The 25,409-nt window shown below is 46.5% G+C and overlaps 1 protein-coding gene across 2 annotated transcripts in view; it reads right to left on the bottom strand.

Moving 5' to 3' along the window:
• tsnare1 (T-SNARE Domain Containing 1) overlaps positions 1-25,409 on the bottom strand; it is a 1,154,852-nt gene that overhangs the window by 2,750 nt on the left and 1,126,693 nt on the right. For both annotated transcript variants that reach the window (XM_072468282.1, XM_072468283.1), the window contains exon 11: positions 3,114-3,234. In XM_072468282.1, the coding sequence (XP_072324383.1) occupies positions 3,139-3,234 (96 nt within the window). In that variant the 3' untranslated portion in view covers positions 3,114-3,138. The remainder of the gene's footprint in view (positions 1-3,113; positions 3,235-25,409) is intronic.

The following is a 25,409-nucleotide window of genomic DNA, read 5'->3' as shown; positions in this document are numbered from 1 at the left end:
GAGATATTCGGTTAGGCAACTCAAAGCTGGTTGCGAGGTTTTAAGGAGTGTCTCATGGAGGAAGTTGGGGGGTTGGGGGGGGGGAGTGGAAATGTGCAGAGAAAAAAAATCCAGAGCCTTTGGAGCTGAGGCAATAGGGGAGGAACTAAAATTGGGAATGCAAAAAAAAAGACAGGAGTAGAGAAGCACAGAGATAAAAGGAGCACAGAGTTGAGAGACGTGGTGGATGAAGTAGGGTGTCATCAGTGCATGTGAAAAATGCTGGTGTCACTAAGGGGCGGTACAGGGATCAGAAATGGGAGGGATTTACAAATACTTGGAGGACACCAGAGGTAATAACTTGGTTTGAAGAAATAGGGAATCATATATAAGTTTCCAAAAAAATGCTAAGTATCCACTCCCAGAAATCGGTGGTTCTGGAGGAGCTTAAAGAGACAGGATGCAGCTATAACTGAAATATACTCCAGACCTTGTAGTTAGGTCAATTTGATTTATTGAACCTGTCACACAGTTAGCACAGTTCTCTGTGAATTCGATTCTCTGCTCACCTAAATGTGGTTACTCTGTCTGACTGAACTTGACTAGCTCTTAGCCACGTGCTGTAGGTGTTATGTGATATATACACCCTGACTCACTCTGTAGATGTCCCCAGTGGAAAAAGGTGGAGTGTGAGTGCCTCGTGCCTTTTATAGTGGGAAACCACCCCCAAGTGTTCTGCCTGCTGATTGGTTATGTCCTGTTCTCTGTGTTCATTAGCTGCCTGTCTGTATCTCATTATGTGCATGTCTGCATATCATGACAGTATCAACTCCCAGAAATCTTTAAAATCTCGTGCACAGGTAAAAAAAAGTAATGAAAATGGCTATTCAATATCAGCATTCATCTCAAGAAGTCTGCAATACAAAGACAGGGATGTTATGCTTCAGTTGTACAGAGTCTTGGTGAGACCTAACCTGAAGTAATTTGTTTAGTGTGGTGAATATCGGATTTTCAGACACATTGTATTGGTATTGTGCAGTAAAGGTTAAAATTGAGATGGCAGAAGCAGAGAATTATTTTCCCTCTGGCACAGGAATACAGATCACGAGCAAACTATCTTAAAATGAAAGCCATGAGATTTCGGCATAAACCAGGAAACATTTTTCACACTGTGTTGTGGAAAACTACATGGGAACAGGAGTAGGCCATTCAGCCCCTCGAGCCTGTCCTGCCATTTAATGAGATTATGGCTGATCTCTGGCCTAACTTCATATACCAGCCTTTGGCCCACATCCCTCAATATTTTTGCTTCACAAAAATCTATATCAGGTTTAAAAGTAACAGCTGTTCCAGCTTCAACTGCTGTTTGTGGGAGTGAGTTCCAAACCTCTACCACCCTTTCCATAAAAAAGTTCTTCCTAATGGTCTGGCCCTAACATTTAGACTATGGCCCCTAGTTTTAGAATCTCCAACCAGTAGAAATAGTTTATCTTTAGTTACCCAGTCTTTCCCCATTAATATCTTAAATATTTCGATCCGATCACCCCTTAACCTTCTAAATTCTAGCGAAAATATGCCTAATTTGTGTAATCTCTCCTCTTAACTTAACCCCTGCAGTCCTCCTGGGGACGGATGCACGAACCTTCGTCTTTCAGATGTTTAGGTCCAGATCTGGTTGTTAGGCCTTGCTCAGAGTTAGTTTGGGAGCTATGGGAACAAGACCTGTGTATGTAGTTCTTATTAATTCTATAAACATCTGATGCATCGATTGATTAACTGATTGATTGATATTTGTTGTCATATGTACCGAAGTACAGTGAAAAGTATCTTTCTGCGGCCAAGGGAACATACACAGTACATACAAAGTAGACAAAAGAATAATCAACAGAGTACATTGACAGTGGTGCATCAACAAATAGTGATTGGTTATGGTGCGGAACAAGGCTAAACAAGAGCAGCATCGGGCGTCATGAATAGTGTTCTTACAGGGAACAGATCTGTCCAAGGGGGAGTCGTTGAGGAGTCTAATAGCTGTGGGGAAGGAGCTGTTCCGATGTCTGGATGTGCGGGTCTTCAGACTTCTGTATCTTCTGCCTGATGGAAGGGTCTGGAAGAGGGTAAAGTCTGGGTGTGAGGGGTCTCTGACAATGCTGCCTGCCTTTCTGAGGCAGTGCGAGGTTAATACAGAATCAATGGGAGGATGGCAAGCTTGTGCGATGCGTTGGGCTTAGTTCACCACACTCTGCAGTTTCTTGCATTTTAACACTGCATTTTAACACAGCCTCATCGATCACCTCGCAATATAACAAACATCATCGACAAAGTCTCTGTCTTAAAGACACTCAGTGACTTGGCCTTCACAGCCTTCTGCGGCAATGAGTTCCACAGATTCACCCACTGTCTGGCTGAAGAAATTTCTCCTCATCTCAGTTTTAAAGGATCGTCCCTTCAGTCTGAGGCTGTGCCCTCGGGTTCTAGTTTCTCCTATTAGTGGAAACATCTTTTCCCTGTCCAGTCAATCTAAGTCTCTCAGTAATCATGTAAGTTTAAATGAGATTCCCCCCATCCTTCTAAACTCCATCAAATGCAGAACCAGAATCCACAACCATTCCTCATATGACAAGCCCTTCATTCGTAGGATCATTCTTGTGAACCTCCTCAGGACTCCCTCCAAGGACAGCACATCCGTCCTTTGATATGGTCCCAAAACTGCTCACAATACTCCAAATGGGGTCTGACCAGAGCCTCATACAGCCTCAACAGTACATCCCTGCTCTTGCACTCTATCCTTCTTGAAGTGAATTCTAACATTGCATTTTTCATACTTTGTTCTAATTACCATGTCCGTCGTCCAATTTTACACAAAGGGAACCAACAGAAAATGAAAAGATCTATCCCGTTATTTGGTCAAGCACAACGTTTGAACAGCACGACTTTGCTGCCTTTCCCACAAGGTCTCAACACAAGCTCTCAAACTAAAATCCATAGCTCCAAAATCTCACTGAACTCATTATCGAAACTAAATATAGCTTCGGACATGAGCTATATATAACGGCCTGCATAAATTATAGCTCACATCTTGAAGTAACTTTGCAACCGAGTAAGTTCTTACATGAAATAAACAGAGCCCTTACCTGTAGGTGTATTATTGTCCCACATTCAGTGCTTCACTGAAACCACAATAATGATGATGATGACAGACAAAACAATCACACCGGCCAGAATGAAGCAGCATTTCATTTTTCGAGCTCTTTTCTAAAAGAAATGTAAAAAAAATTATCAGCCATTGTACCCCATGGGATTTTCCATTAAACTTGAATCTCAGTAATTCTAGAAACTTTGTGAAATCATTAGGGTCTGACAGCAAAGGTGACAGATTTTAGAAGAGCTTTACCCCTCTTTCAATTGGAGTTGAGGCTTTCAGTTAGTGTTGTGAAAAGAGGAGCTATTTTAATGGAGGTTGACCAATGTCGGTGTGAGGCTTACTTTGCATTTTTCATTCTGTTATGCAGTATTAGTTTTATATTTACTAAGTTCCTAGATTTACATGCACATTTATAATTTTTTGGCAGCTGTGTACGGAACTCAAGGTTTCTCGGTTGTCTCACTTATCTTTCTCAGAATATAAATTATGATGACCCTCCTTAAAGTTCGAGAACACGGAGCTCAAACATAATCTGCAAACAGTGCTTAAAATAAAGAAACAAATTGTGGCCTATTCATACTTTTCCGGTGGACCCCAGTCTCCAATGTGGTTCGATCACATGACTTTTTTCCGGTTTGTATTTGCAGGTCGATAATACTGGAATCTAACTTTTGAACCTCAATGAAGCCTTCATCTGCCTTTGCTGCCATCCAAAATGTATCTGTTAAGATGGTGCAGGCACAAATATGCATGAGGAGGGTGACTAACACAGTGCTGCAATGTTAATCTTCTTGACAGATGCCGGGAATTTATTTGCATTCTCACACCAGTAGAAGTCGAACACAATTTTGGAACAAATGTTATTCCTGTAAAGCCGGATTGTCATTAAGCATCCCAGGAGATTAGGGAGAAAGTGTTTACATTTTAATTTCTTGGGACCTTAAGCACATGTATTCAGCATTCCACCTGTCAAAGTCTCAATTTGAGAAAATTATAACTCTATTCATTGCTTCAAAATAAATCCCAAGCAAGGACTCCAACCCATGATCATCTCTTCTGTCATTACCAACTAATTATTAAATCATTTCAGGGCAGAGCTGGCAGCATCTCTTCGAGCTCAACTAAGGCAATTGCAGTTGAACAGGCCATAAGCTTGTGAGAGATGCAAGCGGTGGCCAGTAGTAACTCGTGGTCATAATGTGGAACCAGAATGATTATGTATTTACTTCTTGATTCCCCATTCAAGTATTTTTTACATTTACCTTTTTGGTGAATCCTTACAATGGTCCTTTTAACGATTGTTGCTGAGGCCACATGTTGGCGGTTTTGCCAACGTTGGCTAGGTTCAGGCCAAACCAATTTGTTGAAGGAAGTATTTAAGCAGGGATTAGGCCTCTTCCTTACACATGGAAAGGGCCTAACATCTAACATCTGTTTCTGACTTAAGCTCTGTAAACTTTGTTTGATGCCTGTACACGATGATGGACAATGCACATTCGGCATAGATACTTTCCACCACTTTGGATGATTTGTCGTCCTTTCCCTGCCTTTGAAATGAGCACAGTATCAAACTGCTGGGCCAACAAGTGATAGACTTTAAATGACAAAACAAATTGATGACAACTTGATGAGAAACTTATCAAAACATAATGAAAGTAACATTTCACCAGCATTTCTTTTGGCGGTATTCAATGTCAATATATGTTAAAGGTCAACGTGAAAGCTGCTGAATTCAGGTTAAATGATGTTTCTCCAGTAATCAGTTTGACTGTGTCGGCAGAACATTGACTGGATTTTCCGTTTGGTGTTGGGACTAAATGCAGATCCTGACCTCCCACTGTGTTGGAAATAGTCAACAATGGACGACTGGCCACTTAATGGCCAGAGGCCTCACACACCAGGGCCAGCAGCGCGGGTTCAATTCCTGTATCAGCTTACCCGAACAGGCGCCGGAATGTGGCGACAAGGGGTTTTTCACAGTAACTTCATACTTGTGACAATAAAAGGTTATTATTATTATTACAGGGGCTGGTTTAGCACAGTGGGCTAAACAGCTGGCTTGTAATGCCAAACAAGGCAGAAGTGCGGGTTCAATTCCCGTACCAGCCTCCCTAAACAGGCGCCGGAATGTGGCGACTAGGGGCTTTTCACAGTAACTTCATTGAAGCCTACTTGTGACAATAAGCAATTATTATTACACCATCCTTAGTGGGCTGATGACACTGCAGTGTTAATAGGAAGTCCGTCAGCATGGGGAGAGAGGGAGGGGGGGGGGGGGGGGAGAAAAGATAGAGAGACAGACAGACAAAAAATTGGAGCTCCCTGTTGTTCTTGCCTAACAATGAATCTACAGAACTGCTAGGACTTAGCCAGAACTCAGATTTAGTAATGTACACTTGGTAAGGTAATGATCAGATGCAGACCAAGTTACCATAGAGTTCCATTAGACTCTCCTGGATCTACCCTTATGTGCGACTGTCCTCATATACGCCGTACGACCTTCTGCTGGTAGCCGGATGTCATCTGACGTATATCTGACGCCACATTCCCCTCTGCTGGATGGCTGCAGCTATGGCCCAATGGCATGAGGGGTATGGAGGAGGTGCTCCAATGGGATGAAACTTTGAACTGCTCCATTTAACTGACAATGTTTTAACTGCACTGTGGGGCTGTAATAGGCCTGGGACCTAGCCAAATTGGCTACCCAGTGAGCAGCCATCTCATCTCCACCCAGGTTTATTTCAAATGTCTCCAGGTTGGAACTGTGTTGGCAAATAAATAGGCTAGTGACAGGAAATTCTGGGCCTACCTTCAGCCATCAGGCCTCAGAAATCCTGCCCATTCAATTAAATAAATGCAACATAACATATGTTACAAAGAACACTGAATTGACCCAAGTACAGTAAAATGCATTAATTGCCCCAATAAGAGGTTTTGGATTCCTGTAACATTGAATTAAGGTTTGTAAGATCTGTAGTTCCATGTAACCTCTGGCTAAGCTTCGAATATCACATTCTATCCAGCACCAAGACCAATGAATCCACTTGCAAACATCACCTGTGTCCAGCTCCGCTGAATTGGGACATTTGCTGATACTCTTATTCATACATGATATTTCTAGATGCAGTTTCTTCTAAAGGTTTCTTGCTGCCCTACAAATCTGAATGCCTAGTACATTCCTTCCAGAAATCTCGCAGGCCTCATGCTGCCAGAGTTAGAAATCAGGGTTACTGTACACAGCGTGGGCTGCATTACCTGGTGAAACCAAAAAGCTCCTGAAATTTTAAAAATACTATGGAGTTGGTGTGAGGGTGAAGCTGTGAACGCAAAGTAGTAACAGTATTAAGGTAATGTATTATCCTCTCAAATAACTGACAATTCATTGCCGTAATTACACGTGGGTCAATAGGAAGAGGTCAGTGAGGAGGCAGACGTGTTTTACATCCCTCGTGAGGTTATGTTTGTTGCTCCACTTCTTTGATGAATGTGTTCCAGTGAAACTCTGTTCCATCGTGCAGCTTGCAAATCCTTTCCTCCTACTCGGCATATGTGACGCAACGTTATTCGTTCAGAATAAGTAGGATTTAAAAATAAAAGGAATGTTTCGATCACTGTTATGAACTGTAGCCACAAATTGTGGTCGTCTCTTCAGAATTTGAATTGTTCGGGTGAATTTGCTACAAGCAGGTAGGAAACGGAGAGAGAGCAATTGTGCTTAATTGCTTTTATACTCAAGAGCACTGGCTATAGAAAAAAGGAAGTGTTGTTAGACATCTGCAAGGTATTGTTCAACTCATGGCCTCAGCTGCCCACGCCAGGGAAGATGGTATTTGACCTGCTCCCTGACCCAAGCCAGTTCTTGTACAGATGGTACGGCAATATTTGGGCAGGAAACTCCAGGGCCTGGATTTTCATGGAATTCAGCTGAGTCAGGAGGCCGTTACCACCATTCCTGTTCCAGGAATTTTTGTTGGCACAGGATAAGGATATGGATACCAAATGGCCACACTCTTGCCAGCTCCATTGTTCGGACCTTTGAAAGTGGAAGTACATATTGAGAACGTGATTCACAAAGCACAAGGGATCTCGCACTTCGGAACTAAAGGTATTGAGTACAAAAACAGGGAGGTTCTGCTAGACCTTTATGAAGCTCTGACTAAGAAAGATGTGTACGACTTTGAGAGGGTGCAGAGGAGATTTGCCAGAATATTCCCAAGGATAAGGAAATTTAGTTACAAGGATCGGTTAGAGACGTGGAGGTTGTTCTCCTTGGAGCAAAGGACATTGTGAGGAGCTTTGATAGAGGTGTGCAAGATTAGGACAGGTTTAGATGAGACAATCAAGGGAAAACTGATTCCATTAACTGATGTTGTGAGGACTAAGACAAAAACATTAGATTTTTGGCAAGAAATGCAAGAAAGGGTTGTGAAGAAGAACTTTTATTCAGGTAGTGAGTTCTAACGATCTGGAACTCACTGCCTAAGAGCGTGGTCGGAAGGGGAGATGGTCACTGATGTCAAAAGGAAATTGAACGGGTACTTGAAAGAAAAAACTTACAGGCTATGGGTGCAAAGAGGAGCAAAAGGGCTGACTGGATTCCTGAATAGCACAGTGGATCAACTTGTTCGGCCGAATGGCCTCCTTTTGTGTTGTAATGACTTTACGAGTCACAAGGAAATCAAGATTGAACCTAATCCTGCTCTCCCCTAATGTTTCCAGACACATTTCCCAGTGGGAATCATTCCAAGAATCATTCCATAAATAACCGGAAGAGAAATGCTGGTGGATTTGATTGTTCACCTTCAAGTTCTGTGACGAAATTGAGAGCAGTGGATCAAACATAGACAAGAACTAAGTGAACCCCTTCTGGTTATTCTTCTTGCATTATAAGAGGTAAACAGACTTTACCCACTGGAGAGGAAATCAAACCTATTTACATTGGATAGATGGACAATCTAATTAACAGGCTACCCAAATCGGTGTGAAAATTAAAATGTTAAATGCCACCAATGTTGTGAGTTAAGCATTACTATCCAGAACTAAGCAATAAGCGACCAATGGTATTTAACAGGAAATTATAAAAGCAAGTCTCGAAATTGGAACAGGTCCGTGCACTCTCAAGAGATTTCAATTGTTCCAGGACATTTACTTGCTTACTACGCTTATATCATTGCTAGGACTATCACATGCAAAATTCATCCTTCAGCCCATCTCATGTCTACACATGTTACTAACGCCATTATTTCTCCACCTTTCCTTCATGGGGAGGCCCCCCGAAAAACAATATTTCCATGTCACACAACCAGGTGAATTTTGGAAAAAGAGATGGAAGGGAGTTAGTTGGTGGTGGGCTCGTGGCCCAGAGGCCCAGGCTAATGCTTTGGGTACTTCAATTCGAATCCCACCATTGCAGCTGGTGGAATTGGAATTCAATTAATAATTATAATACATGGAATATAAAGCTAGTCTCAGTAATGGTGACCATGGCTGGCAGCACGGTGGCAAAGTGGTTAGCACTGCTGCCTCACGGCTCCGAGGTCCCAGGTCGATCCCAGCTCTGGGTCACTGTCTGTGTGGAGTTTGCACATTCTCCCCGTATTTGCGTGGGTTTTGACCCTACAACCCAAAGATGTGCAGCGTAGGTGGATTGGCCACGTTAAATTGCCCCTTAATTGGAAAAAGCGAATTGGGTACTCTAATTTTATTTTTTAAAAGTAATGGTGACCATGAAACGACCACCGTTGTTGTAAAAACCCATCTGGTTCATTCATGTCGTTCAGAGGAGGAAATCTGCCATCCTTACCTGGTCTGGTTTACATGTGACTCCAGACCCACAATAAGTGATGGACTCTTAACTTCCCTCTAAAATGGTCAGGAAAGCCAATCAGTCATCATAGATTATCATAGAATTTACAGTGCAGAAGGAGGCCACCCGGCCCATCGAGTCTGCACCGGCTCTTGGAAAGAGCACCCTACCCAAGGTCAACACCTCCATCCTATCCCCACAACCCAGCAACCCCACCCAACACTAAGTGCAATTTTGGACCCTAAGGGCAATTTATCACGGCCAATCCACCTGACCTGCACATCTTTGGACTGTGGGAGGAAACCGGAGCACCCGGAGGAAACCCACGCACACACGGGGAGGACGTGCAGACTCCGCACAGACAGTGACCCAAGCCGGAATCGAACCGGGGACCCTGGAGCTGTGAAGCAATTGTGCTATCCACAATGCTACCGTGCTGCCCCAAGGGCAATTAGGGATGGGGAACAAATGCTGGCCTTGCCAGTGGTGCTCACATCCCATGAAAGAATAAAGAAAGTACAGATAAAGGGAAACAAGGGAAAATATGGAGATAGAGCAAAGGAAGAGAAAGAGGAAAAAGAGGACAATGGAATAGACCAAAAACATACTTATGCCACTTGTGTGTCTCACGTGACGTACTCAACGGCCTTTAGCCGTGTTCATGTTCTCACTGTTAGATGATGTCTCAGGTGAATACTTGTTGACAGAAAATCTCATAGCTTACATTTATCCAAGGATGACAGCTCTGTATATATTGGTCTTCAAAAGATTGATAGCTACAGTCCCAGATTTGCAGCCAGCCATTACTTACACATTTTTTGTTGTCTTTTATTGATGCTGCCTGTGTTGGTGGATAGCTCAGTTGACAGTCCATTTCCCTCTAAATCAGATAATGTATTGCAATCGTCCTGAACTTCTATCTGAGCATGAAAACACCTAAAGTAAGTACTGCCTGTGAAAAGGAATCAGCTGTGTCTGAATTATAGGATAGGCAGTAATTGAGTTACAGCACAGTCTATTTTGTAACAGACCTCACCCAATGTTTGTGTGGTAGTTAATGGAGGCAGATGGGGTCTCGCCTGCCAGCTGGAAAGCCAGGAAGAGCTCTGCATCGTCTCATTTCAGGAAGGCTTGCTGTATTAAGCATCTGTTAAGCACTGACATCTGTTTACTGGTCAAAACCCACAAGTTGATTGAAACCATCAATGCTGCACCTCACTTGCCACCCCATGATGACCTGTTCAGCCCACATACTGCCCCGTACGAATAGAATAGAGCCATAGAATTCCTACCGTGCTGAAGAAGGCCATTCGGCCCATTGAGTCTACATTGACCAACTGAAAAAAGCACCTTACCGAGGTCTACTTCCCTACCCTAGCCCCGTAATCCCACGTAACCCACACATCTTTGGAATGTGGAAGAAACCAGAGAACTCGGAGGAAACACACGCAGACACAGGGAGAACGTGCAAACTCCACACAGACATCTGAAGCAAGATATACCTGCAGTTATCCTGTTTAAGTCACTCACACATAGTAATAACAATAATCTTTATTAGTGTCATGAGTAGGCTTACATTAACACTGCATGAAGTTACTGTGAGAATTCCCTAGGCGCCACACTCCGGCGCCTGTTTGGGTACACTGAAGGAGAATTCAGAATGTTCAATTCACCTAACAAGCACATCTTTTGGGACATGTGGAAGGAAACGGGAGCATCTGGAGGAAACACACACAGACACGGGGAGAACATGCAACAGTGTCCCAAGCCGGGAATCGAACCAGTGTCCCAGGCGCTGTGAAGCAACAGTGCTAACCATTGTGCTACCGTGCCGCCCTGTACTCATGACAGACCTCATCCTGTTAGATGGCAGGTTTTGACCTGCCATGGCAGCGGTCCTTGTTAAATATGTTTCGGACAGGCCAGGGCAGCATGTTAGCACAGTGGTTAGCACTGTTGTTTCATAGCTCCAGGGTCCCAGGTTCGATTCCCGGCTTGGGTCACTGTCTGTGCGGAGTCTGTAAGTTGTCCCCTTGTCTGGTTTCCTCTGGGGACTCCGGTTTCCTCCCACAAGTCCCAAAAGACGTACTGTTGGTGGATTGGACGTGCTAAATTGTCCTCAAGTGTCCAAAAACGTTAGGTGAGGCTACTGGGTTATGGGGATAGGGTGGAGATGAGGGTTTAAGTAGGGTGCTCTTTCCAAAGGCCGGTGCAGACTTGATGGGCCGAACAGCCTCCTTCTGCACTGTAATTCTATGATTCTAAGCAGCCAACCTCCACTGGGACCTTAGTACAAACCTCTTATGGACTCCTGGAAAGACACAAGCAATGCTGCACATTACCCAGGAGCGTCCTCTCTACAGACTAAGTGGCAGACTAATCACTTTAAATTCAGCAAATGAGGAGGCCATCACATGGCTTTGGGCACTTGTGTTCGTTGAATAAATAATAAAGGGCACTAACTGAGCAGTGGTGGCCCTTTCCCAGGATCAAGGGTCCTTGGGGCGGGAGTCCTGCCCCTGAGAATTGCCAATCAATCAGAAACCAGCAGCTGCCATTGCAGGCAGCACCACTGTGGAGGTTACTGGTAGTACTGCACCCTGCCCAGGCACAGGCACAGCGAGGGACCTCAAACTACAGGTGATGGTTAAAGCAGGAATTGCGGGGTGGGGGTTTCAGGGTGGAGGGGGGGTTCACAAGCAAGGGTCGGGGGGGGGGGGGGGGTGGCTCTCAGTCCCCTTCCCGATGCCAGATCCCTTGATCAGGCACCAAGGGCGGGCTTCTCTCAGCACGGGGCCGGGGAATCCCTGCGATCGGCGCCAATTGCGCCACGCCGACCCGTCGCCGGCACGCGATTCTCCGCAGAGCGGAGAAACAGCACCATTAGCGCCGGCGTGGTTGGCACGGCGCTGGTCAGGGGCCGCTCTACGCGGCCGGCCCACCGATTCTCGGCACGGGATGGTAAAAACGGCGAGTCCCGCCGGCGCCATCCACATCTGCTCTCAGCCGGCGGGAACTCGGCGTGGAAGGGCCGGGGGGCGGGTGGCCTGTCGGTGGGGGGAGGGGGGTCTGACCCCGGGGGGGGGCCTCCGATATGGCCTGGCCCGCGATCGGGCCCCACCGATCGGCAGGCCGGCCTCTCTGGCTGGGGGCCTCCTTTCTTCCACGCCGGCCCCTGTAGTCCTGCGCCATGTTGCATCGGAGCCGGCGTGTTGAAGGAAGCCACTGCGCATGCACGTGTTGGCGCCAGTGCCACTGTGCATGCGCAGATCTCCGGGCGCCCAGTTGACGCCGGGATCTGCAGCTGGAGCAGCGTGAACTGCTCCAGTGCCATGCTGCCCCCTGGAGGGGCAGAATTGCTGATCCTGAGGCCGTGTTGACGCCGTCGAGATCCGACGGCGTCAACACTTAGCCTCAGGATCCCAGAATCCCGCCCCCAGTGTCTTCTCCATTTTGTGGGATCCAGGCCAGATTGCAGGGGACCATGTAAACAAGTGAGCAATATGAAACAGGCTTCAGGGAGGCTTCCCAGACGCATTCACAGACTGCTGTTGAAAGTGGGTAGAGTTGGACTTGATGGGGTACGCATTGGGAGGGGGAGGATTCTCGCAGACATATTGATATTAAAATTAAGGAGACAGAAGGGTGTTCCGATGTAAAGAGACTGGAGGAGAAGGGAAGACAGAAAGAAAATTACATGAAACCAAAGGATCCCCTGAGGAACACTCTCGGGTAAGTGATGGGAACAGGAAGTCAAAGACACTTGGGTCTCAAGGAGGGAACTAGCATTACGATCACAAAGGAGTTGGACACCTTGCCTGAGAGTGAGAAAAAACCTAGAAGAAGGGAGTGCAAGGGAAGTCCCAACTTGAGCGGTGAGGTGTGAGAAACATCAATAAAGGTGCTTCACAGGGTGACAGTATTGGGGGCTGTGTGTCCTTGGAAGGGGGAGCCAGCACGGTAGCGCAGTGGTTAGCACAGTTGCTTCACAGTGCCAGGATCCCAGGTTCGATTCCCGGCTTGAGTCACTGTCTGTGCGGAGTCTGCACGTTTCCCAGCGTCTGCGTGAGTTTCCTCCGGGTGCTCCAGTTTCCTCCCGCAAGTCGCGAAAGACGTGCTGTTAGGTAATTCTCCCAGTGTACCGAACAAGCGCCGGAGTGTGGCGACTAGGGGCTTTTCACAGTAACCTCACTGCAGAGTTAATGTAAGCATACTTGTGACAATAATAAACGATTATGATTCAGATTATTATTAAGAAAAGACCCAGAATTCCAATGAGGGAGCTGTGCTCACCCTGAGTATTGAACTCTGAACTCAGTAGGATGAATAGGGTCGACAGTGTGCCAGTGCCTGGGTGGAAGGAAAGAGGAGGTGTTTCCGAGTACATACAGGGCTTCTCTTATGGTGGAACACACCCTGGACCTAATGTACCCATGATCAAGCAGCACTGATTCACTGAGTACAAACAGGCTAGATTTTCAGGTGGAGTGTGAAAAGTGAAAGGAAATTCACATTTCTTAGCTGGAATAAGGAGGTGTGCTGGGATCTGACTACATGCAGACTATAATATGAAACCTTGGTAATAACTGTTTGTGGAGTAGTGCAGAGGAAGTAAGCAAAGGAATGTCCCAGGGATAAGGAGAAAGAGATTAAATGGTGGGTGGAACTTTCTCTTTTTTGCACCAACTGCTGGCTGAGGCACAGCCGACCTCTCTCGTCACGTCACACTGTGCAGCGCTCTGTGCAAAGAAAAGCTTTGGCTGGTGGGGCAGGGCCTGTAAACGCTGGCCACACCAGGAATCCCAAGATTGGGGTGCCTTTTGTAAAGGGTGCCCCAGTCCCCGATAAAAAAAAAATAGAAATCCCCCCCCCCCCCCCGCCACACGGAGACCCCCACAGAACCTCCACCCCACACCCTCCCATGGGCAACCCCCAACTCAAACAGCCTCCACCACGTTCGCAGGAAGACACCCCCCCCCACACCCTATCCCCGTAGAAAAGGGGAGACCCCCCTCCTCGCCCCCTGCGGCGACTATTCTTCCCTGTGCGCCCCAACGGGTTCCCTCTGCCTGATTCTGTCAGCGAGAAGGGTGATCCAAATGTGGGGGAAGGGGAAGCATTTGGAGGGGTAAGCTTCTCATAACATTCTGATTCATTTAAGTGAGGTGCCATAGAATCCCTACAGCAGAGAAGGCAGCTATTCAGCTCATAGAGTCTGCACCGACCCTCAGAGAGAGCACTCTGCCGAGACGCACTCCCACACCCTTGCCCGCGCATTGATCACAGCTAATCCACTCAACCTGCACATTTTTGGACTGTGGGAGGAAACCGGAGCACCCGGAGGAAATCCACACAGACACGGGGAGAAAGTGCAAACTCCACACATACATTCATCCAAGTTCGGAATGGAACCTGGGTCCTGTGAGGCAGCAGTGTTAACCACTGTGCCACCGTACCGAGCATTCCTGGGCGGTAATCTCATTACATCGCAAGTCGAGGTGAGTAAAATCTCAAAATGAGATCTCGGGGGTGAATCTCCAGAAAGATTTCTTTTTGAGATTTGATTTTGAGACCGCGGGCATACCTCGACTTGCGTCCCACACACTTGGTGTTCGGATGTTGGCTGTTGAGTGTGTGGTGTTGCCTCTCGCAGTGTTCAAGCACAGTGTCCAGGCATCAAGCTTTGATTGGGATGCTAGGCAATGACTCCCACATGCCACATGGCCCGCCCACCCACGGGAATCCACTTGGGTTGTGTGAAATGCTCATTTAACCACGATTGCCAAATCCCTATTGGCAATAGCCTTCAGCCGTGCGGCAAAAGTCCTGGGCAGTTGTTGGGGGTTCTGGGTGGTCGTTGGGGCACACAGGCACGGACAAGTGTTACCCCATGAACGGTACACACAATCGTAGGGTTGGCATATTGATGCCCCAAGAAGTTGCCTGCCGGTTGCCCCCCAGGCGCATCCGCCACCCTCCCATGGCGGTCCACCCATGCAGAGGGTCCCCACCCCCAGTCGGGGGTCCCCCATTCCCCACCGAGCACTGTGGTGGCAAGCCCAGCACCCTGTGAGCAAAGATGGCTACTCACCTTCTCGGCTGTCCACAGAAGCCCTTCCGCCAGGTTCACGTTTTTCAAAAGGAATAATAATCGGTGCCAGCGTGACCACCTGCTGGGGAGGCCGCTGAGTGACAGGAGGTCGTTGGATATGGTGTTGCTTTCATTAATTGTATGGAAATGGGGCTTAAGTGGCAATAATTGGTTTCTCGCCATGTTACGGCGAGATCCCAACTTCGGCTACGGAAGCAGGTTGGTTGCATCGCAGACTGTTTGGTTCGTGGCGCGGTTCTCGTTTTTGGCCCCTCCCGCTATTCACCGGCCTCGTTCCGCTTGAGCGAGAGCACAACGAGGATAGAGAATCATGCCCCTCTTCAGCAAGGTTCTTATTTTCTGACTCTCGTAGGTTTTTGCACCCATATTGGCAGTGTGTTCTTTTTATTTGTTTATTTGGTTATGGGCATTGCAGGCTGGGTCAGCTCCTGTTGCCCATCCCTAATTACCCTTGAACCGATTGGATTGCGAGGTCATTTCAGAGGCACTTAAGAATCAAACAAATTCTGTGCGTCCATAGTCACGTCAGCCAGACCAGGTAAGGGGAGCAAATTCTTGCGAAAGGACATTAGTGAACCAGATGGATTTTTATGACAATTGTTTCATGGTCAGTATGAGACTTTTAATTCCAAATTTTTTATTGAATTCCAATTTCAACATCTGCTGTGGTAGGTTTCAAACCCAGGCCCCCAGGGTAATACCCTGTGTGTCTGGATTACTACTCCAGTGAAAATATCACTCTGCCATTTCCTCCCCACAAGTCAGGGTTCCCAGTGGGATACAATCTGGAGGAATCATGGGATATAATGTTACCAAAGTTCCAGGAAGTATTTAGTCAAAATAAAGGGCCATTGGCCTCCCACAAACGCAACTGGTGGAGGGAAAATCCATGGTCAAAACACAGAAGCAGGATATGTAAATACGGGAAACTGAGAAGGACCTAGCGAGGACAGTAACACCCTGGTAGACACGGGTTTTGCGACCCCGAGTCACTCACCAAAATTCTCCTATCTGGGGGACCCTGGTTCGAATCCCGGTCCTGGGTCATTGTCCGTGTGGAATTTGCACATTCTCCCCATGTCTGCGTGGGTTTCGCCCCCACAACCCAAAGATGTGCAGGTTAGGTGGATTGGCCACGCTAAATTGCCCCTTAATTAGAAAAAAAAAATAATTGGGTACTCTAAATTAAAATTTTTAAAAATTAGTAAAGAAATGGTTATTGGGGTAAGTAGTGGGACTGAAAGCGAACAAATCTCCAGGATCTGATCATCTTCATCCCAGAATGCTTAAGGAAGTGGCTCGAGAAATAGTAGATCTGTTGGTGATAATTTTCCAAAATTCTTTGGACTCTGGAATGGTTCCGTAGTGAATGTAATCCCACTATTCAAAATGGAAGGTTGAGAGAAACAGGGAACTATAGACCACTGAGCCTAATGTCAGTAGGAGGGAAGTTTCTGGAGTCCATTATCAAGGATTTCATAGCACAGCATTTGGAAAGCAGTGATGTAATCAGACAAAGTCAGCATGGATTTCCGAAAGGAAAATCATGCTTGACAAACCTAATGGAATTCTTTGAAGATGTAAATAATAATGTTGACCAGTGAGAACTGGAGAATGTGATTTATTTTGAATTACAGGAGGCTTTGACAAGGTCTCACATAGCAGATTAATATGTAAAGTTAAAGTGCATGGGATTATGGGTAGTGTCTTGAGATGGATAGAAAGCAGATTAGCAGACAGGAAGCAGAAAGATTGAATAAATGAGTCTTTTTCTGATTGGCAGGCAGTGACTCGTGGGGTGCCGTAGGAATCTGTGCCAGGACCTCACCTGTTCACATGATATATTAATAATTTGGACAAGGGAACTAAATATATTATCTCCAAATTTTCAGATGACACAAAGTTGGGTGGGAGGGTGAGCTGCGAGGAGGATGCAGAGATGCTTCAGCGGGATTTGGACAGACTGAATGACTGGGCACATGCATGGCAGATGCAGTATAATTAGGATAAATGTGAGGTTATCCATTACGATCGCAAAAATAGGAAGGCAGATTATTATTTGAATGGGAATTGAGAGAGGTGGATACTCATCGAGACTTTGGTGTCCTCGTGCATCAGTTGCTGAAAGTAAGCGCGCAGGTACAGAAGGCAGTAAAGAAGGCATATGGTATGTTGGCCTTCATAGCGAGAGGATTTGAGTATAGGAATAGAGAAGTTTTACTACAATTGTATAGGGCATTGGTGAGGCCACACCTGGAGTATTGTGTGCAGTTTTGGTGTCATTATCGGAGGGAGAATCTTCTTGCTATGAAGGGAGTGTAGCAAAGGTTTACCAGGCTGATTCCTGGGAAGGCAGGACTGTCATATGAGGAGAGACTGAGTCAGTTCAGGTTATATTCATTGGAGTTTAGAAGAGCGAGAGGATCCACAGAAACTTACAAAATTCTAACAGGACTGGACAGGGTAGATTCAGAAAGAATGTTCCTGATGGTGAGGGGAGTCCAGAACTAGGGGTCATAATTTGAGGATAAGGACCTTTTAGGACTGAGGTGAGGAGAAATTTCTTCACCCAGAGTGGTGAATCTGTGGAATTCTCCATCACAGAAAATAGTTGAGGCCAAAACATTGCGTAATTTCTTTCTTATTTTTTAAATTTTTAGTGTATCCAATTAATTTTTCCAATTGAGGGGATTGGATTTGTTTATTGTCAAGTGTACCCAGGTACAGTGAAAAGTAATTTTCTGTCAGCAGCTCTACAGATCATTATGTACATGGGAAGAAAAGGGAATAATAGAAAATACATGATAGGGCAACACAAGGAATACAATGTAACTACATAAGCACCGGCATCGGATGAAGCATTCAGGGTGTAGTGTTAATGAGGTCAGTCCATAAGACGGTCACTTAGGAGCCTGGTAACAGCGGGGAAGAAGCTGTTTTTGAGTCTGTTCGTGCGTGTTCTCAGACTTCTGTATCTCCTGCCCGATGGAAGAAGTTGGAAGAGTGAGTAAGCCGGGTGGGAAGGGTCTTTGATTATGCTGCCCACTTTCCCCAGGCAGCGGGAGGTGTAGATGGAGTCAATGGATGAGAGGCAGGTTTGTGTGATGGACTGGGCGGTGTTCACAACTCTCTGAAGTTTCTTGTGGTCCTGGGCCGAGCAGTTGCCATACCAGGCTGTGATGGAGCCACATAGGATGCTTTCTATGGTGGGGCAATTTAGCATGGCCAATCCACCTAGCCTGCACATCTTTGGGTTGTGGGGGCGAAACCCATGCAAACACGGGGAGAATCTGCAAACTGCACACGGACAGTGATCCAGAGCCGAGATCGAACCTGGGACCTCGGCGCCGTGAGGCAGCAGTGCTACTCACTGCACCATGGTGCTGCCTGACATTGTGCCATTTCAAGAAGGAATTAGATATAGCTCTTGGGGCTAAACAGATCAAGAGATATGGGGGGAAGGCGGGATCAGGGTATTGAACTTGATGATCAGCCATGATCATAATAAATGCCGGTGCAGGTTCGAATGGCCAAATGGCTTCCTCCTGCTTCTATTTGCTATGTTTCTATAACAATATTTGAGGGGCATCTATTGAGTGTCGAGTGTGGGACAAATTTATCTGTCTTGTGGAAAGAGCCGAGGGAAGTTTAAGTTGTTGAGGTGGAGTAACCTTTTGGGGCTGAGGACAAAGGCTGTTTGAGAGAGAATTTTGATGATGGGTGTAGCGTGAATGTTTTTATTTAATTTTAGAGTACCTGATTCATTTTTTCAAATTAGGGTGCAATTTAGCGTGGCTAATCCACCTAGCCTGCACATTTTTGGGTTGTAGGGGCAAAACCCAAACAAACACGGGGAGAATGTGCAAACTCTGCACGGACAGTGACCCAGAGCCAGGATTGAACCTTGGCCCTCAGCGCCGTGAGGCAGCAGTGTTAACCACTGTGCCATCATGCTGCCCTTGTAGCGTGAATGTTAGCTCAGCGGACTGAACATCAGAACCCTAGCCAAGGGGAATGGATGCCGGGGATCAATCATGTTCCAATTCTACTAGAGGACACGTCTGGTGTATCATACTGATCATTATGAGACAGTTCTCGTCTTACAGATCCTCACTAATTTGGAGCTATTGTAGGCTTGCAAAAGGTAAACTTAGTAACTGACGGGAACCTTGATGCGGGAAGCGGTGAATGATTATTGAGCCCAGAATAATGATTGCTGTGAGGCCCATAATGAGGACTCGGTCACATACCAAGGACAGGAAGACCTATCAGGGGCGGGATTCTCTGACCCCCCGCCGGGTCGGAGAATCGCCGGGGGCTGTCGTGAATCCCGCCCCCGCCGTGTCCCGAAGTCTCCGCCACAAGAGATTCGGCGGGGGCGGGAATCGCGCCGTGCTGGTCGGCGGGCCCATCCCCGCCGATTCTCCAGCCCGCGATGGGCGGAAGTCCCGCTGCTGGAATGCCTGTCCCACCAGCGTGGATTAAACCACCTTTTGAACAGCGGGACAAGGCGCGGGCGGGCTCCGGGGTCCTGAGGGGGGGGGGGGGCGCAGGGCGATCTGGCCCCGGGGGGTGCCCCCACGGTGGCCTGGCTCGTGATCGGGGCCCACCGATCCGCGGGTGGGCCTGTGCCGTGGGGGCACTCTTTTTCTTCCGCCTTCGCCATGGTCTTCACAATCGCGGAGGCGGAAGAGACCCCCTCCCCTGCACATGCGCGGGGATGACGTCAGCAGCCGCTTGCGCATGCGCGGACCCGCATCGCCCGGCGAAGACCTTTCGGCCCCGGCTGGCATGGCGTCAAAGGCCTTTCCCGCCAGCCGGTGGAGCGGAAACCGCTCCGGCGCGGGCCTAGACCCTCAAGATTTGGCCCCTAAAGGTGCGGCCCGACGCCGGAGTGGTTCCCGCCACTCCATCACGCCGGGACCCCCTGCCCCGCCGGGTAGGGGAGAAACCCGCCCAAGGTGTGGGCTGATTAATGACCGGTCACAGTTTTTAATACAAGGACATCTCTGGTCAATAGCATGGATTTAGCAGCAGAACATGGGAGATATTAGGTCACAATTGAAATGGATAGTGCAGAATATAAGTACTAACCGGGATCAGGAATTTAGTGAGGGTCAATTTCTGGTCATATATTTACGGGATACAGTCACACAATTGGAAGCGCATGCACCAAAAATTAATGTCATAATTAACGAATGCAATGCCTCCATAAGACGATGTGTGCATTAAATATGGATCCTCTCTGGTAGGTTGGGGGGGCGGGGGGGGACCTTTACTGCCACATTGCTCCGATCTCTGTGGTGCCGGCCTTGCCAGCATCTTTAGACCCTGCCCCTTAGAAATGACGCCGCAAATCATTCTTTTCTTTGCACAAAGTGTGAGAAGATCTGGAGACAAAATCAGGCTGTTTCTCTGGGCAGAAACATGTTGGTTTTCATTCAGAACCTGACACTTCGCCATTTTTTCCAGATAATTCCACCCATTGTATCATGGAGGAATTTAAAGATCAAAACATTTGGCTGGGTCAACAAATTTGCCTCGTTGGGTAAATAGTTCAGTTAGCTCCTTTCCGATGCCTGTGGATTTGCAGCTGCAAATTCCTGTGGAATTCCTTCTCCCTCTCCAGCTTCAAAAACCAAGTCTATTATGCCAGCACTGGCCATTGAAATCGGGAGTCAAGCTCATTTCCATGGTAGGGGGTGAAAAACAAATCAACGCAAAATAAAAATGCACAATAAGAACATAAGAACTAGAAGGAGTAGGCCATCTGGCCCCTCGAGCCTGCTCCACCATTCAATGAGATCATGGCTGATCTTTTGTGGACTCAGCTCCACTTTTCGGCCCGAACACCACAACCCTTAATCCCTTTATTCTTCAAAAAACTATCTATCTTTATCTTAAAAACATTTAATGAAGGAGCCTCTACTGCTTCACTGGGCAAGGAATTCCATAGATTCACAACCCTTTGGGTGAAGAATTCCTTTTAAGCTCAGATCTAAATCGACTTCCCCTTATTTTGAGGCTATGCCCCCTAGTTCTGCTTTCACCCGCCAGTGGAAAACAACCTCCCGCATCCATCCTATCTATTCCCTTCATAATTTTATATGTATCTATATGATCCCCCTGCATCCTTCTAAATTCCAACGAGTACAGTCCCAGTCTACTCAACCTCTCCTCGTAATCCAACCACCTCAACTCTGGGATTAACCTAGTGAATCTCCTCTGCACTCCAGCGGCAGTACATCCTTTCTCAGGTAAGGATAGACCAAAACTGAGCACAATACTCCAGGTGTGGCCTCACTAACACCTTATACAATTGCAGCATAACATACCTAGTCTTCAACTCCATCCCTCTAGCAATGAAGGACAAAACTCCATTCACCTTCTTAATCACCTGTTGCACCTGTAAACCAATTTTTTGCAACTCATGCACTAGCACACCCAGGTCTCTCTGCACAGCAGCATGTTTTAATATTTTATCATTTAGATAATAATCCCTTTTGTTGTTATTCCTACCAAAATGGATAACCTCGCATTTGTCAACATTGTATTCTATCTGCCAGACCCTAGCCCATTCACTTAAACTATCCAAATCCCTCTGCAGACTTCCCAGTATCCTCTGCACTTTTTGCTTTGCCACTTATCTTATTGTCGTCTGCAAACTTGGACACATTGCACTTGGTCCCCAACTCCAAATCATCTATGTAAATTGTGAACAGTTGTGGGCCCAATACTGATCCCTGAGGGACACCGCTAGCTACTAATTGCCAACCAGAGAAACACCCATTAATCCCCACTCTTTGCTTTCTATTAATGAACCAATCCTCTACCCATGCTACTACTTTACCCTTAACGCCATGCATGTTTATCTTATGCAGAAACCTCTTGTGTGGCACCTTTTCAAAAGCTTTCTGGAAATCCAGATATACCACATCCATTGGCTCGCCATTATCTACCACACTGGTAATGTCCTCAAAAAATTCCACTAAATTAGTTAGGCACGACCTGCCCTTTATGAACCCATGCTGTGTCTGTCCAATGGGACAATTTCCACCCAGATGCCTTGCTAGTGCTTCCTTGATGATAGATTCCAGCATCTTCCCCACTACCGAAGTTGAGCTAACTGGCCTATAATTAACTGCTTTCTGCCTACCTGCTTTTTTAAACAGTGGTATCACGTTTGCCATTTTCCAGTCTGATTTAGGTTTTAAATGGACAAACAGCACAATGGACCGAGGCCAGTGGAATAACGACATCGTCAATCAAGGGCCAGGAAGTAATTTAAAAATGCAACACAAGTTTGATTATGAAGGAAATCATGTTCATACAAATTATTTGAAGCACTTCATGATTCCAGTAGAAAAATCCCTGTAAAGCCCAATGCAATTTGACTGGGAGAAACTGGGTGAAAAGATTCTGTCCCAATGTCTGTTGTGCGGCCCAAGCTGTTGGGATAGCCTTTTGCGCAGGCCACACTGTGATTTCAGTCTCGAGTGTGGAGTTATATTACTAGTTTTGTGTTGATCAACATCCCCTCAGTTTAACACAAATGTTATGGCAGCTAGAAATGGTCTATTTCGAGCTCCTCCAGAAAAAGCTGACTGAAAATAAATTGAAAGCTCCAAAGACGACAAACATTGACAGATTGTCAGACTGCAAATGGTGACTGTGGTACCTGAGAGAGCCAGAGGTTGCTTTTATTCTGAGTTTATAAACTCCCTGACTGTGAAATTGGATAGGGCTCAGTTCACAAGGCAGAATTTACTCACGTCTGTTGTTTCCAGCACAGGCACTGTGCAAACTTTGTACTGCTTGCTGATTTGGATGGTAGTTGCATGCAGCCACTGCTAAACACATTGCTGAGTTGTGCATGTCTCAGCAGGGTGCCCAGTTGTGTACAATGTTAGAACCAAATAACGCTAGCCTGCACCTCTTAAAGGAAGTCACACCCTTGATGGATTGGACGCAGCAACTTGTTGGGGAATAGTGTGAGATCAAGAAGAACACAAGTCGGGTGCAAACGACACAGAGCATGTCCCAACGTTCTCTGATGCTGCACTGAGAACCTTGATGGAGGAGGTGGGCAGTAAAAGAAAGAGGTAATCTATCTTTAGGGGCAAGTCAATGGGAACAGACTGCAGTGGCTATAAATGCAAGGAATACAATCTCAATAATCTGGATGCAGTGCCACAAGAGGTCTCGCACAAACTGTCACGGTCAGTAAATTCACCTTCAAGTACCTTATCCTAATAACTGCACTGCCAGTACGTATCACTGCAATAACGCACCATATCCTCCAAAATGTGCCACTGTAATAATGCACCATACCCCCATCTTGAGTCACTGTAACAATACACCATATTTCCCATCATGTATCACGCAGTAATGAACCATACCCGCAGCAAGTATCGCTGCAATAATGCATCATACTCCCCTCATGGGTCACGTAATAATGCACCATACCCCCCTCATGGGTCACTGTAATAATGCATCATACCCCATAATGTGTCACTAATAATGCACCATACCCCCCTCATGTGTCACTGTAATAATGTACCATGGTCCAATCACATACCTAGTAATGGCCTTGATGAGTAATGTCTGAGACACAACATTCATAGCTTCACCTCACTCTCACTTACTGAACACTGCTCCAGGCCTCTCACTCACACTTCAACTTTTACACATTGCTAGATATTCAATTGGAACAGCCACATCATCTGCATATTGAAAACAGGGATGATTATCTCTTCTGCAGGGAGTCCTTCTCACATCCTCACTCTTTCAACATCTTGCTCTGTTTTGTGTCATCTCTGCTCATTCTTCCTGTCACACTGTAGTCTCAGGAAATGCACAGATGTAGAAACTACGGCACCCATGGTTGGGAGCAAATGGTTTGTGTAGAATCTTTGAAGTCACGATAAAATCTTTCAGCATGCGTCACTCCACATGTTGTAGACTTTAGCAGCTCGAAACAATGCTGTAAACCACCAAATACTTCTTATACTTGAAATAGCGTGATGTTGCTGTCATTAAGACAACATCAACGGAGAAAACAATTGGGAAAATGGGTGAAACCTTCAGCAGATATGGTTATCCTGAACAACTCATGAGCAATAATAGGCCATGGTTCATTTCGCAAGAGCTCATACACTATTTGAAGGAGAAAATAATTCATCCGGTCCACTCCTTATCACCCTGCCACAAATGGGCTGGCAGAAGGTTTTGTACAGATGATGAAACATTTGTTGAAGGTAACGAGAGATCATTGTCTGAATGCTTGAGCCAATTCCTGCTTACGTACAGGAATACTGCTCATTCAACAACACAATTATCCAGTGTCTCTAATGGTTAGACATCAACTGCATGCTGCATTCGATTTGCTAAAACTACCCAAGCTAAAAGAAATTGTTGTGAAAAAGCAGAAGGATCAGGTCATATGGCGGGAGAACACGGTAAAATGTTATGTTTTTCGCCAGAGTCAAGATGTTCTGACAAGGCACTCGACCACAAGTGAAAAGTGGATAGCTTTTTCTTAAATTTAGAGTACCCAATTATTTTTGTTCCAATTAAGGAGCAATTTAGTGTGGCCAATCCACGTAACCTGCGCATCTTTGGGTTGTGGGGGTGAAACCCACACAGACACGGGGAGGATATGCAAACCTCACAAGAGCAGTGACCCGAGGCCAGGATCGAACCCGGGTCGTCAGCGCCGCATAATAACAATTTTTTTTGTCACAAGTAGGCTTACATTAACACTGCAATGCAGTTAATGTGAAAAGCCCATCGTCGCCACATTCCGATGCCTGAACAGGAACACAGATGGAGAATTCAGAATGTCCAATTCACCTAACAGCACGTCTTTCGGGACTTGTGGGAGGAAACCGGAACACCCGGAGGAAATGCACGCAGGCACGGGGAGAACGTGCAGACTCCGCACAGGCAGTGACCCAAGGCGGGAATCGAAACTGGGAGCCTGGCTCTGTGAGGCAAATGTGCTAACCACTGTGCTACCATGCCGCCTGTAGACAGCAGTGCTAACCACAGCACCACCATGCCGCCCTGAAAAGTGGATAGCTGCCACCATTTTAGCACACGCAGGACTGGTCTCTTACACCGTACACCCAGAGATGATATAATATGGAGGAGACATGCGGGTCAACCTTTGGCGGCAAGAACCAATCTGCCAGAGACAGAACCGACAGAGTGTCCAAATCATGCTGTGCAAAGAAACAACCTGGGCCTTCCCAAGAACCATTTGGGGAAAGCAGAACCAGGCCTGAGACAACGTCAGAATGTTACGTTGACTCCTATTGAGACAATGTCCGATCCAAACCAAAGACATCAGAGATTGCAGCAAGCAC

This window comes from Scyliorhinus torazame, chromosome 11 (assembly GCF_047496885.1).
Source record: "Scyliorhinus torazame isolate Kashiwa2021f chromosome 11, sScyTor2.1, whole genome shotgun sequence".
NCBI classification, from domain to species: Eukaryota; Metazoa; Chordata; class Chondrichthyes; order Carcharhiniformes; family Scyliorhinidae; genus Scyliorhinus; species Scyliorhinus torazame.
The sequence above is the reverse complement of the archived record's forward strand: the minus strand, read 5'-3'. Positions and strand labels throughout refer to the sequence as shown.